The sequence below is a fragment of the Cyprinodon variegatus genome, unplaced genomic scaffold (assembly GCF_000732505.1).
Source record: "Cyprinodon variegatus isolate N-32 unplaced genomic scaffold, C_variegatus-1.0 Scaffold1347, whole genome shotgun sequence".
Classification (NCBI taxonomy): domain Eukaryota; kingdom Metazoa; phylum Chordata; class Actinopteri; order Cyprinodontiformes; family Cyprinodontidae; genus Cyprinodon; species Cyprinodon variegatus.
The window spans coordinates 163020-178505 of NW_015151800.1; the positions used below are offsets into that span (position 1 = coordinate 163020).

The 15486-nt window shown below is 39.2% G+C and overlaps 1 protein-coding gene across 2 annotated transcripts in view; it reads left to right on the forward strand.

Moving 5' to 3' along the window:
* Positions 1–14813, forward strand: part of LOC107102941 (citron Rho-interacting kinase-like) — a 33061-nt gene extending 18248 nt beyond the window's left edge. Inside the window, exons 14-27 of one of the 2 annotated variants that reach the window (XM_015402414.1) lie at positions 3454–3624; positions 4397–4450; positions 4536–4589; positions 4831–4971; positions 5989–6117; positions 6487–6582; positions 6755–6871; positions 7363–7472; positions 8459–8633; positions 12912–13109; positions 13337–13390; positions 13636–13833; positions 14273–14466; positions 14592–14813. In XM_015402414.1, the coding sequence (XP_015257900.1) occupies positions 3454–3624; positions 4397–4450; positions 4536–4589; positions 4831–4971; positions 5989–6117; positions 6487–6582; positions 6755–6871; positions 7363–7472; positions 8459–8633; positions 12912–13109; positions 13337–13390; positions 13636–13833; positions 14273–14466; positions 14592–14781 (1881 nt within the window). In that variant the 3' untranslated portion in view covers positions 14782–14813. The remainder of the gene's footprint in view (positions 1–3453; positions 3625–4396; positions 4451–4535; positions 4590–4830; positions 4972–5988; positions 6118–6486; positions 6583–6754; positions 6872–7362; positions 7473–8458; positions 8634–12911; positions 13110–13336; positions 13391–13635; positions 13834–14272; positions 14467–14591) is intronic. The other variant, XM_015402415.1, reaches the window with a different exon arrangement.
* The last annotated feature ends 673 nt before the right edge of the window (positions 14814–15486 follow it).

The window sequence follows — 15486 nt, forward strand, 5'->3', positions numbered from 1 at the left end:
AATAAGTTCCTTACAATGTCTTCTTATACAGAGCAGTTTCCTGGAATGCTAAGCTAGTTTTGATAGGACTAATTTAACATTTAGTTTAAAAGGTTTTTCGGGGGTTATTCCAGGTAATAAAGACCAGACAAACCTTAACAGAAAAATGTAGCACTGTGCTTTAAACGACATTAAATTTATTGGCTATTATTTTAGCTCCTTCTCTGCGGTTTCCTGTTCTTAAACAGCTGTCTGGGAATGTTGGAGTTCAGCATGCAGAGTGGATCACTCGCCAACAAGAAATATAATCGGCTCTTCTTCACTGTTGGTAATGATCTGTTAAAGCCCCTGTCACACCTTCGACAATTTAGTCAGCGTATGCCTGATGTCCCAGAATGTTCTAAAACACTGGCATGCACTGAACTTTCCATTTGTTTTTTTAATTTGTTTTTATTTTGGGCATATACAAAGTGTATTTGTAATGAGTCCAGAACTTATGTCCAACGACAGCCTAACTTATGCATAGCGCACAGCAGCGTAATGCCCATGAAATGTCACAGGCCAATATCCTGAGAGGGGCAGCAATGCGCCCTGAGGAGTCAGGCCAGCATAAGAAGATCTCTTGGATCGCGGTATTAACCTGGCTGCTGTTAACCGCCCGCCAAAAAAAAGACTAAATACATGAAGAAAAAGAAAAAGAAAGAAAGATGGTTTGCAGTCACAGCAAATTTAGCGTCTTTTTTGCTAGGAATGGATAAAGTCTGGAGGACTTGATGATTTCCTCCTGTAAACCCCCTTTTATACCAAAACGCTGCAAATAGGCCATTATACAGTAGCTTTAAGTTAGAAACACGTTCAGCGGTCGTCTGAAACACGTCAAATACNGTCTTCTCCTAAAGTCGACCACCATCTCCTTCATCTTATTGGTGTTAAGACACAGGTGGTTCTCCTCACACCAGTCCACAAAGTACATGATGACCGACCGGTACCCCAGTGTGTCCGAGGTGTAGAGGGTGAAGAGGTGTTCTGGGGGGGGGGCACGGTGCTGCAGACACGGGCCCTCCAGGGCACCGTTCTGTCTCAGTTCCTCTTCACCCTCTACACCTCAGACTCACCTCATTCAGATAGAGTTCAGCTCAAGAAATTCTTCCTAAAAGAGCTTAATTTCTTGTTGGTTTTTAAAAAATGTCCCCAACTATTCCAGGATAATAAAATGTTAATGTTGTGGAAAGTTGAACTATTAGGGATTTTAGTTTCAATTCTGGAGCTTTTACTGAAGAACTGTCTCAAAGTACTGCAGTTTCAGATGAAGAATGCAGAGTGAAATGGTGTCAGTCGATCTGGGAGGCATGCACAGCACTGGCTGTCTGCACTCAGATCTCAGTTTTTAACGTATGCTACTTTTTCCATACTTGAAATCAGCTAGGCATGTCTTTTTTAGGACTTTTTTTTAAAGCTTTTGTCTTCGGTTCAGTCATTAAAATCAATTCCATATGCCCTAACATTCAACAGCTTTGAAGAGCAGTAAAATATCCCACATGCTTCACCCACCAGTGACGCTCTGCATGCAGCAGTAAGGCTTTTGGTGACAGATGGTTTGTGATATTTTCCCAAAGATGCATCTACGGCAACTGTCTTCAATAAACTAATAAGTTCCTTACAATGTCTTCTTATACAGAGCAGTTTCCTGGAATGCTAAGCTAGTTTTGATAGGACTAATTTAACATTTAGTTTAAAAGGTTTTTCGGGGGTTATTCCAGGTAATAAAGACCAGACAAACCTTAACAGAAAAATGTAGCACTGTGCTTTAAACGACATTAAATTTATTGGCTATTATTTTAGCTCCTTCTCTGCGGTTTCCTGTTCTTAAACAGCTGTCTGGGAATGTTGGAGTTCAGCATGCAGAGTGGATCACTCGCCAACAAGAAATATAATCGGCTCTTCTTCACTGTTGGTAATGATCTGTTAAAGCCCCTGTCACACCTTCGACAATTTAGTCAGCGTATGCCTGATGTCCCAGAATGTTCTAAAACACTGGCATGCACTGAACTTTCCATTTGTTTTTTTAATTTGTTTTTATTTTGGGCATATACAAAGCGTATTTGTAATGAGTCCAGAACTTATGTCCAACGACAGCCTAACTTATGCATAGCGCACAGCAGCGTAATGCCCATGAAATGTCACAGGCCAATATCCTGAGAGGGGCAGCAATGCGCCCTGAGGAGTCAGGCCAGCATAAGAAGATCTCTTGGATCGCGGTATTAACCTGGCTGCTGTTAACCGCCCGCCAAAAAAAAGACTAAATACATGAAGAAAAAGAAAAAGAAAGAAAGATGGTTTGCAGTCACAGCAAATTTAGCGTCTTTTTTGCTAGGAATGGATAAAGTCTGGAGGACTTGATGATTTCCTCCTGTGAACCCCCTTTTATACCAAAACGCTGCAAATAGGCCATTATACAGTAGCTTTAAGTTAGAAACACGTTCAGCGGTCGTCTGAAACACGTCAAATACGTTGATAAGCATTGGAGATAAGATACGCATAAGTTATGCACAAGTTACTCATAGGTTTTTGATAAGCTAGACGCCACAACTTATAAGTAACTCACACTTAACGTATATCAACGATCAAATAACTTTCCCGTAACTAATAACCCTCGTATGAGCATATGCTGGCATATGTCGATGTACTTGCCATATGCCGACGTGTGCCAGCGTACTTAACCATGCTCATAACATATACTAAATGTCCCCATGACTTATCCAACGTATGCCAGCGTTTTTGCCAGATTTTTCATACGTCAGGCATATGGTGGCCAAATCATCAAGGTGTGACAGGGGCCTAAGATATTGCCCTTCAAAAGCACGGCCAATAAATTAGTATGGCTAACTGACAACAGCTAGCCTAAGATCATAATATAACCTGACAAGTGTTTAGTCAGGAAACGTGTCGTACAGACAGTAATTGGCTTTGGCAATCCATAAGCTTTTTATTATAACTTTTAGACATTAAATGGTCTAACAATTATTTCATTGTTAAGATTATTGAATTCATTGTTAGCTGAATGTCAGAATGAAGGGGAAAGTTTTTGTGTTTTATTGCTTTCTTAAATTTCAGAAGTCCATATACACTAAGACTGCTATGCACTGACAAATTTGGAAAATCCAAATGTTGAGATAATGGCTTTATCTTCTGATGAAAGCCATGAAATAATCAGCCATAAGATAACTGGCATATGGGTGGAATTTTGAATCACCACAAACTCACTGCTTCCTATGAAACAAACATCCAGCAAAGACTCTTAATATTGTCCTACTTGAGAATTTCTGATGAGGAAGGAAAGTCTGAAGAATGTATACATCTTGGGGCCCGACAACATAATTTTTCAACCATTGGGTAAATTTTCACATCTGCAAAGTTTTACTTGTTCTTTTTTTTTCTTTGCTGTTACCCACTGTGTGCTGCTCATGTCCTCAGGAGTACCACGCCCAGCTGGAGGAGATGCAGGTGACCATCAGACAGCTGGAGGAGGACCTTTCAGCTGCAAGGCGTCGCAGTGACCTCTATGAAGCCGAGCTGAGAGACTCCAGACAAACAAGCGAGGAACTTAAAAGAAAAGCAGTGGAATATCAACAGAGAATCCAAAAGGTTAGGTTAGGATTTTGGTGGTTTAATTTCCCCAAGATAAGCTATATATTTATAGTGAGTGTAAAGCTTATATGGTACTCAAAGCAAGTCCTTGTTTGCTCTTAAGTTTTTAGCATTTATTATGTTTGAGGAGTCATTTTACTTTTTTGGAGAATTATATTTTCTTATTTAGCAAATTTATGTGAATGAATTGCTTCCTTCTAAAGGCTGCTACTTAATGAGTTCTAGATGGTGCATATTTACAGAAACAAGGTTTTTCATCTTTAATTCAAAATGCTTATTGCACAGTTCTGGCCTCATTTCTCTTCTGAGTGGGTTATTTTAGCAATTAATTGTTTTAGAGTCCATATACCCCACCTAATAAAAAATCCATAGCTAAATTAGCTGATGATAATGATAAATTACGGTATTATGAATGTAACCATGCTATCGATACATTACTTCTAAACACCTAATGTAGAGATTCACATGAGAAATTTTAAAAGGTAAAAAAAAAAATGATACAGTGAAATGAAAAGGAATTTTATTTCAGACAATTTTGACAAACAATAAATGAATCAACCAAATACACACAAAAATAGACTGGTTAACATGAAACACCAAATAGACCTGTTGGTAAATATAGTCAAAGATATGACATCGATTAATTGATAAAATATCACACAGTTTTTTTACTTTATTTTTTTATTCCTCGGAAATTAATAATTTTACAGTAACCTGTGTCCACAGCTGGGGAATATTGATTAATCTGTTTCGGGTTGTTAATTTTCAGGCCAAAGAGCAAGGAAAAGCTGAAGTGGAGGAGCTTCTTTCCAAACTTGAGAAGGTAAAAGAGAGATGAGACTCTTGTTGATCTTTAATCAGCTAAACTCATCAGAATTGATGTCTGAACACATCATTTTTTCTTTTAGACCAACTCTGAGCAGCAGGTGAAAATCCAAGAGCTCCAAGACAAACTTTCTAAGGTAGTTTTGCCTTTATTGTTTCTTCTTTATTATATAGAAACACATGCTGTCCCTCCATAGACACTGGGGGGTTTGTCTTGATATAAGCAGACGTTTCAGTTAAGCATTTTGTAAAAGAGCTCCAGTTTATTCTCATAGTCCATTATTTTCCCTAGGCAACCATGGGTAGGAGCTGAGCTAGCATATCAAGATGTCCGTCTTGGGATCCATTAGCAGCCTTTGACCTTCTGATTTTCCCCAGGCAGTGAAAGCGAGCACAGAAGCCACAGAGCTGCTGCAGAATGTCCGACAGGCCAAAGAGCGACTGGAGCGGGATCTGGAGCGCCTGCGAGGGAAAACCGACTCCAGTGATACTTTGAAGCGTCGTCTGAGAGAGACAGAGGTACCAGCCTAAATCTACAGCAATACACAGTGCCTTGAAAGAAGTTAATTTATGTTACACACACAATTTAGATTTGTTATTATAGTTAATTCGATTCATTTGATAAAACCCACTAACTGAACAATGGAGTATTAAATGTGATCTTTCCTCTGTCCACTGAGATGAAACATCACTACATCCACATTTTGAGTGGAAATGAAGTGCAGTGCACGACCCCAAAGATTATAAACTGTAAGGATGTCTCCCCCCTGTGCTGCTTTTTCCTCCAGCTCTGACAGCCTAGCATCACACCACAGACAGAACTAGATAATTAAAATAAAAACTGTGTCATACGACATTAGTACCTGAAGCATCAAACACTGGATACATGCAAAGATAATTATGTTAAACGGAAAGCTCCTTGTAAAATGTAACTCTGTGAAAAGAAGATTTGATTATATTAGAGTTCATAGGTTTCATTTTTATATACTGGTTGAAAACGATGTAAAAATTCATAGTAATATTTACAAGAAGTGAAATGATTGAGGAAGTCAATTTCCATTTGGACCATTTCGTTCAAACAGAACTCTGGTTAGCAAGCTCACCTATAACATGTAAACTTTTGTGGCACTTTCTCTTTAAAGAATCAGAATCAAAGATTGACAGGAACCGGAATGGAATCGAGGAATCTGAACCGAAATTGCCCAGCCCTACTAAACATTTTAAGTTACTAACAGCCCTCTCTTTGAGGCAAAAATTTAAAGACTTTTAGTAATTGTTGCATCAATAGGTAGCTTTAGAGAAGAAATTAGAGGGATTAATGTCGATACAGCATAAAGGAAAACGTTTTCTTTATAGCTCTTTAAAACGTTTGTTTTTAACATAAGTTGAGAAAAAGTTGAAATGGTAGATGTTTTTATAAGGCACAGTTTGACATCTTTAAATCCACTTTTTAATTGTCTCTCTGCTTCTGTGTTGATGCACGCCACCACTTTTCTGTGCACTTACTTTTTACGCTGGATGTTGTTGTTGCGTAAGCAGGAGGGCAGGAAGACCCTAGAAAACCAGGTAAAGAGGCTGGAGATGGTGGAGAGGAGGGAGAACAAGCTGAAAGATGACATTCAGACCAAATCCCAGCAAATCCAGCAGATGGCTGAAAAGATCCTGGTAAGACACCCTTAGATAAAGCTCATTAATACTCTCTGCTACTCCACCCCTAATTTCCCCCACTGCTCTGTGCCTTCCACCCTTCTAACCCCATAGTGATCTAGTCTCAGACATTAATGGATGTAGGACATGGATAGAGGGAGCAGAGCCTTACACAAAGATTGAGAAGAGTTAGTTTTAAATGAGCTAATCTGGTGGTTTTCAACATGAGCAGGCATCGCTACAGTCAGCTTGTTGATTTCCAGCTTTTTAATGCAAGTTTCCTCCTTTGCTTTTGTCTGTTGTCTTTAGAGTGAGGGTCGATTTAGTCTCCTAACTGTGTTGTTATGGTAACTTTAGATATTGTAATAATGCTTTTAATTCCCATAGGAACTAGAGGAAAACCTGAGAGATGCCCAGTCAACAGCCCAGAGGATGGAAACTCAGCTGGTTCAAAAAGAGCGGCTTTTTGAAGATAAGATCAAGGTGAGTCAGAAAATACTTGAGTCTTTTCCCCAGGTCTTATAGTTGAACCAGTGTTACCATCACATGTCTCACATTCAGACCTGACAATATTCTATGTGAAGTTTCCACCCCCCACTTTTCCCATAATGCCGTGAGTGAAGTCTCATATTTGTTCTGGCTTTTATGGATCCAGGTTCTGGAGTCCCAGATGAAGGCAGACATGGCTGAGAAGGAGAGCCTGGAGGCCAAAAGGGCACAGCAGGAGGAGGAGTCCAGGGAGAACTGCAAACTAATTAGTGAACAAAAAGCTGTAAGAAAACCAAATCTCCCTTTAATTCTCCCTGTCTGCTTAGTTTGGAGTTGAAAATGTGTTCAGGTTACGTTGATAGGAAAGTTTGATTGTAAGATGAGAATTGATTAGATGATGTGGTACTACATGCTAATGCAGTTTGGTTGCATTAGCATGTAGTGCTAAAGAAGACAGGGTAAATGGAAAAATGTGTTTGTTGCTCAATACAGCCTGAGCTTACGTTTTTTAATCTCGTAAATGTGTTAGACTCAAGGAGGTAAGAAGCTTTCTCAGGCAGTCGTCTGTCACTGACATGGCAGCCGACTAAATGGATTCAAATTGAATTCTGTTCATGTAAAACATTGTTTACTTACAGAGGGGGAAAAAAACCCGAAATAACTTCCATTGTTTTTTATGTAATTATTGTAAATTCTAGAGGATCATATTTGGATTTGTTGTTCTAGTTAAACCTTGATCTGCAGGGCTTTGATTTTATCCTCCTTCTACTGCAGACCATCAATGCTATGGATTCCAAGATGAAGAACCTGGAGCAGCGCATCGCTGAGCTGTCAGAGGCTAACAAGCTAGCAGCCAATAGCAGCATCTACACCCAGAAAAACATGTGAGAGAACAAAACGTCAAACACTTGCCAATTTCACGACCAGCCTGAGTTTTACCACTTCATCACTCGCGTACATTTAAACCAGCCTTTTATTCCATGTCTTTCTATCATATCTAAGAATTGGTAGGCTTAGGTTTTAGTATTTTTTTTCCTAATTACCGGTAAATAAACAGCTTTCTTAAATCAAACAATCTAGAAATGTCCATATTTTAGAATGTTTTTTACTAACTTTATTGCTTTTACTTTTATGTGATCAACAAACACATAATAGAGTACAATTATAAACTGGAGGGGGAAAAGTTTCATATTTTTTGTTAAAAAAAAAAAGAAAAAAACATGAATCCTTGCAGAATCCAGCTGTTCCAATGTTGTTTGAACATTAGAATAAAAACAGCATCACAAAGACCAAATAGATGATGCTCCAGTCAGCTGAGACTAAAATAAAAGATTTTTGTGGCAGAAAAATAATTGAACACTATAAAGAACCAGATAGGGGGAGCTAAATCCTAAATCCATATCAATTATCTTGAAGCTGCTAAAATCGGCCCATGTTCTGGAAGAAAAATTACTGTAACTAGAGTTAAAATGGAACATGCTACCAAACATATTTATAACCCAGACCTAAATCTAAAGAATCGTCTTCCAAAAAATTGGATGTTCTTTAAGCTTGCTCACGTTAGGCTGGCATCCATTCTGACTGAGCATGAGGCATTTTTCTAAGAAGAATCTGTAGTTATTTTGACTGTCCAAGTGTGCAAAACTTGAAATCAAGGAGCCATTTGTACTTCCATGTTAACTTTTGAAATATTTGTTTGGACAAAATAAAAATACCTTAAGTTAGTCTAAAACTTATTTTGGGGTTGAAATTGAGAGAAGTTTGAGAGTTGTATAAATACTTTTGCAGTCTTTTGATACAGATTGTCTTTCTTAGAGATGAGTAAAATATATAAATAAAAGCCCTATTTGATTTTTGTTTTTCTTGGCAGGAAAGCCCAGGAGGAAATGATCTCAGAACTTCGTCAGCAGAAGTTTTATTTGGAATCTCAAGCAGGCAAGCTGGAGGCTCAGAATGCCAAACTAGAGGAGCACCTGGAAAAAATGAGTCAGCAGGAACAAACCAGGAGATCCCGCTTGATGGAGCTGGAGAGCAGGCTTCGGGAGGTGAGGCAACAGCAGGCAAACGGACAGGGTTAATCTATAATCTACTCCTAATTAAGTAGTTCACTTAAACCAGCACTGAATCCAGCCTAGCAGGATTACAGTGAAACGAAGGGATTAAGGATCTGATCAGCTGGTTGGGTTTTATTGCTCTTGTCTAGGAAGAACCCCCTAATGTGAACAGTCAAAATAAGCTTTATTGGCCAGATTTTGGCAAAAAAGCCAAGGATTGAACTTCAGTCCCCTATGCTCTTAGTCTGCAAATATTTATAAAAACTAGAAAAAAAATGAGGAGAGGACAGATCATTGCTTGTACCAGCTAGGGGTGTAAATCACACCCATCATGGCGATTCGATTTAGTATCGATTTCCTGAACCAATGATTCGATTATTTTCGATCCTCAAGAATACACCACGATTCAATTCGATTAATTGGTTCATTTTTATTTTTTTTTTTTTAACACCTTACAGGCTAGACAATGTTTCAAATTTAAAATAAATCAATGAAAGCTGTAATATCGTTATGCTTTTTTTTTTTTGAGAAACTACAGAAAATAACAAAAGTAGAAAAAGTTGCACTTTATCTATTCCTATTAAAACCTCATTCACTGAAAAATAATAACACCCCTGCGTTATAGATTCTGCAAGGCTTTGTATCAGAAAATACTGCACAAAATCCGTACAATAAGTGCAATTCAATACCTCGGCTCCAGACGTCCCCGCCCCCTCCACAGACGCTCCGCTGCACCTCTCCCAAATTGTAGCTGACCGCAGACAGCGCCGCAGACAGGAGGCCGGTTTGTTTTGTTTTTATGACCAAAATTGCGGAAAACAACTCGTGAAGTTTGACCCGCTAGAACAGCGAGATGCGCGAGAATGCTGGGACCCTTTTTCCACCTGGATTCTTTTTGGCCCTCATGTCCCTCCGTCGTCGGACTAAACTCGCCCCCACTTCCTCACCGCCTCGGCCAAATCTAGACCCACAGCGTATAGCACAGACCACGCTTAAATACTGAGCATAAATAAAAAATGTCTGTGTCAAGCTTGCAGCAACAAACTGCTGTAAGAGTATAACCAGGAAGCGAGGTAGGAGGGCAAAATAGGTTTAGCGCCACCGCAGCAAGGGAGGGAGAATTACGTCCAGGAGCAAAATGGATAAAAATAGGCCGGAGGGGGAAAAAAACATGAATCGATACTCATGCGGACGTATCGATGCGTTGGATCGATGCATCGATACAAAACGATTATTATTTACACCCCTAGTACCAGCAGACATGGTCACATCTGTCCATCACAATGGGAAATTCATCCTAATGGTTCAATGTTTAGTTTTATTTATGGTTTAATAACTGGTGAAGAACTAAAGTCTGTCATTGAGTGCTTGTCTGCAGATGTTGCTGACAGCCTGCTGTCATGGCTCTGCTTCCTCAGACTTTACTGAGACAGGATACACAGCCTGTTTTAAAAAATAAAAAAGTTGACATTTTAAAAACTAGTCTTTTCTATAACCAGTAATGTAATGTTTGATATCTTTACTCTGAGATTTCCAGAAGACTGACAACACTTCCAATTTTTGTTTGTCCCATAAGAGACGGGTTTAAATGTTAAAAAAGATATAAAGAAACAGCCTTTACTGTAATCTGCTGATCCTGTTATCTCCAGGTCGGTTTGATTGACATGACCCACCCCATGGCTGAAGGCCTTTCATTGAACATAAGACGTTTTGCACGAAATGTAAAAGTGCTAAATGGCAGAAAGAGCAGCAACCACTAAAACCTAGTTCTGGTTGTCTGAGCAGGGGTGTGTCACATCTTTAAAGGGGCCATCATCATTTTAACCTTTCATTTACAAAGACCACACTGCTTTAGTTTACATCTACTCAATAATTTTTTTAATCTTGGTCACTTTGCACATTTCTTGTTTTTTTGCAACAGATGTTTCATGTTTTCATCATTAAAGTACAGTTACATTGCAATTGTGTTTGAACATGTTTCCACTTATAGACGCACACAGAATAAGTGAAAACCACCACTAAAAACATTTCAGCACTGCACAGTACCACCCCAGGTTAAATAAGGTTCAGCACTGGACAGAGCCTGTGGTGACTGCACAGCAGGGGCAGACAAGTTAATTGTTTTGGCTGAGGGCTTCTGGGGGGCTGCACATCACTCAACCTGTGAAACCCGTCCATCAAATTCTTTCCAATATTTCAGAATTTAACCCTTTGCCATTAGCCAGCACTTCAGACAGGACCCTAACTCCTTCAACAGCGCCCATACGAGGCTCCTAAGGTTCAGCACTGGACAGGGCCTGTGGTGACTGCACAGCAGGGGCAGACAAGGCGCCAGCCATTTCAGCACTGGACAGTACCAACCTAGGTTAACAACAACAATAAAAAAGATGTAGAAGCAACTAGTGTTGCGCTGATGCCATTTTTTGGCCCAGATACCTGGCTGTGCAGTATCGACCGATACCATCTGTTTAAAATTGATTTGTGTGTATATATGAAGAACTGCATACTACTTGGATGTAAAATAACTGCCATCATGGCTTTGTCAAGCTGCTGCCTACCTTTGTGAAGCAGGAAAAAGACAAATACAAAGTGAATCCAGTAGAACATTTTATTGCCTACCTGGAATGGGTGACAATAGTTGAATAAACTGTTAGCTCTCAAAATGGTATTAGTCCCCTATTTGTCGGTACTCGCCAATACCGATACCACCATTTTAGTGCTGGATCCGGGCCCCACCCAGTACTGGTATCGGTATCGGTGCAAAACTAGAAGCAGCCATTACATTTTGAAAAAGTCAGGGTTAAATTATTGATTTGCCAGAATTAGTATGTTAGTAGGAGGAAGCATTTTCTGCCATTGTGAATATATTATGTACAATATCCATCCATTCTGTGAGCAATCTTCTTGTTATGGCTTTTTCAGGCAGATGTAAAGACTATTTTAACTAACTAATATCTTCTACTTCAGAGATATTGCCCAATTACAATGTTGGAGCGAAATGGGCAGAGTATTTTAGCACTTCTCATTCTACACAAGTTGCTAATTGTCTTTATGTAAGGAATGATAAAGAAACTAATTCCATTTTCCCAATTGAATTCCCATTATTTTAATGAAATCATAGAAGACTCTGACAACCTACATGTCCTATACCAGTGCTGATCTGGTTTTGTAATGGATCTTTTTCCCTTTTTTAATTTTTCCCCCCCCATTTTTCTTTAACAAATATTGTCATAACCTTCTGGTATGATATCATACTGGTGTAAAGTTTTGAGACAATCTTAAACTATTATTGTTTCTAAAAACAACATTATTTAACCTATTATTAGCTGAAGCAGCATTTTGTTCATCCTATCCTAGTCAAGTTTCTTTATTGTAATTCTCTCCTAATTTAAACGAAAGAAATTCTGATCAATAAGTCCCAACGTTGCTTTTTTTAACCCTCGAAAACTCACTTTGCACACATTCAAAGAATAAATTCCTCCCTCTAATGACATTATCTACTGTTTTGGTTCGTAAGGTTAGATACAAATGGTCTACAGGTTCAGGCCACACGCCTTCTTATGCCCACTCTGATTTTTCACACCATTTAAGGAGTTTTCCTTAGTAACCTCATTCCCACCAAAGATTGATGGTATATGTTGTTTTATTCACGGATCAGAAAAAAAAATTGGATTTTTGGATTTTCCAAACAGCTGGTCAAGATGAGAATCAGCTTTACCAGTGTGTTTCTCTACCCCTCTGAGATTATAGCTTCTAATTCGGCTGGTTTTGATGAATTTTCTTATATATTGTCATTTAAAGCTAAGAATAAAGTTACTTACACAGCAGCACTTTTACTATAGCACTGCTTTCCTAAAGCCTATAGAGTCCAGTCTTCTACAAACATTAAACAAGGCTCCTTCAATTACTGCTGCTTTTAAAGACTAAATATGTAAATAAATAAATAAGGCTATTTTTTTTGTATTTCATTCTTCAAAGGTTGTATCCATCCATTCTTGTTTTCATTTTTTTTTATCCCTTCATCTGTACGTTCCACTCCCTCCTTTATTGGTTCATATTCTATTCATTCATCAGTCTTTCAACCGTCTGCCAATCCTCTTCACAGTGTGTGGCTTTCTTTTCTAAAACAGGACCACCATAAAATAGCTGCCACAAATTTCTGAAAAGAAAAAAAAATCCAAAATCTTGAATGTTAGAATATTAAACATTAAAATGAAAGATGTGCATGAACCTGGTGAAAGCAGACTTATCACTTTGTTTTCCATGTAGATGGGCCTTGAACATGAAGAAGAGAAGTTGGAGATTAAGAGACAGGTGTCGGAGTTGACCTTATCTCTTCAAGAGCGTGAGTCCCAGATCAGCAGCCTGCAGGCTGCACGCCTTGCCTTGGAAAGTCAGCTGCAACAGGCCAAGACTGAGCTGGAGGAGACAACTGCTGAGGCGGAGGAGGAAATTACTGCACTGAGGGTAAGAGGTGATACTCCACAAAGACAATTCCTCATAAAGTTAGTGTGCAGATGGGACGACGGAAGCAGATACCCTGCAGCAAAAGCCACTTCCATGTATTCTGCTTGTATGAATGTTAATTTTCTCTTCTAACATACTTAATCTTAAACATTTAGGCTGTTCATAATTTCACTTTGTGTGCATCATGTTTTATGAGTTTGTTTTCTTTGTTTTGTTTTTTGTTGCAGAACCACAGAGACGACATTCAGCGCAAATTTGATGCCTTAAGGGACAGCTGCTCAGTAAGCACCGCCTCTACCTTTTTCTCTCTTTACTTTAAACAAAAGATATTTGGCTAAAGACTTGTTCAGTGTTGCAATCTATATTTAAGGAGTAGCACTTTACTAAGGATCTATTTGCAGCTTATATTCCAGCCAAGCAACACATTTCAAATAAAATGAACCAAAAGGCAAATGTGTAGGAGGTTTTAAGTTATGATCACCTGTATGTCCGGGGTTAACGCCTCCATGTGTTTGTCTTCCCTCAGGTGATCACTGACCTGGAAGAGCAGCTCACACAGCTGAGTCAGGAAAATGCCGAACTGAACCGCCAAAACTTCTACTTGTCCAAACAGCTGGATGAAGCGTCGGACGAGAGGGAGGATAAGATGCAGCTCAGCCAGGAGGTGGACCGCCTCAGGAGGGAGGTGGCCGATCGCGAGATGCACCTCAACAACCAGAAACAGGTCAGATCAGAGCAACTGAATTGGCCTCTACCTCCAGGTGCTGAAGAAGTGAAAATCAGGAATGTAGCATCGATCCGCTTTAACATCAGGATCAGCCAGTGTTGGTTATTTTGAAACCTATCTGTATCGGGCCGATAAATAAAAGTGGGCCAATATTGACAACTGATGTTTAGTTATGCTGTCAAAAGGTTAGAACTCAAAATAGGATGCAATGTCTGCTATCAACCATAAACAGCAAAATTATTTGGTATTAATATTGGCCCAAATTTTCATATCTGTGCATTCATGTGAAAATATACCATAGCTGTTTAAATATTTATGGTTAAATAAATAATTTCTAAGTTAAAATACTCTTCTTTTTAAAGGAAATGATGATCGTAACATCTTGCTACTTATTCTCAACCATGTTAATGTTGTTTTTTTGCATTTATGTTCTCAGAACATCGAGACCCTGAAGACAACATGCAGCATGCTGGAGGAGCAGGTGGTGGAGCTGGAGTCTCTAAACGACGAGCTGCTGGAGAAGGAGAGGCAGTGGGAGGCATGGAGAGGAGCTCTGGAGGACGAGAAAAACCAAGCCGAGAGACGCACCAGAGACCTGCAGAGACTGCTGGATAATGAAAAGCAGAACAGGTGAAACATTAGGCTTTTTTAAAGCATTTTTTCTTTTGTTCACAAACATGCAATTTAACTGTTGTTCATTTTCATAATCTTAGATTTTTCAACTTTATAAGTTAACTTATTGGTTCTGATCCCAGGCTTCGTGCAGAGCAGCGCAGCTCCGAGTCTCGTCAGGCAGTGGAACTAGCAGTGAAGGAGCATAAAGCTGAAATACTGGCATTACAGAAGGCCTTAAAGGAGCAGAGACTGAAAGCTGAAAGTCTCTCTGACACTGTAAGTGTCTCACCTATCCTCTTTACTTCCCAATTCATCCATATTTGTTTCTAAACCTTGTGCATTTCATTTGGCAGACTGGGTGATGCGAGAAACCCATTACACCAGATGACATAAATGACTGCATATGAATGCGCTGCTTGTAGGAATGGGGCTTTTATAGATGCCATTGAAAACTTTCCTTCTAAAATACCGCATTATGCTATTCTGACAGAATCAGAACAAAGAAAATTGTCATGGATGGTTTAGCAGATCTTAAAAAAAAAAGAACAGGATCTTCAGATTCACTGGAAGGTGTTCAAACACCAGCATCACCAAACAGATTCTTCCAGCCACCCGCAGAGACAAGCCAAAAAGCCTCCCGGAGATGTTTGGTTGTAAAAGGTTCAGGATCAAGGCGCTGCTTTAAAACTTAGGAGTACAACACTGACAATTAAGCACAGTAGCAGCAGCATCACGCTGAGGGCCTGTGTCCCTGGACAGTTAAATTCAGACATACCTGGGCGTTAAAATGGGAAACTGATTCTCAAACGCATCAAAGCTGGTTTCTAAATAGATGCAGCAGGGATTAGGATGAAATATTTTGGATATCTGAAAATATTAAGAATAAAACCCATAATCTATATGAGTCTGTTACAGGAAATCAGTCATTTTAGGCCAGTGCCAACATTTAAGATAAAGAAGTAGAACCATCCAACTAGAACCATGGCAGTAGATTTCAATGGTTACATGAGGTGTGTAGTTTCTCTTTTATAATTT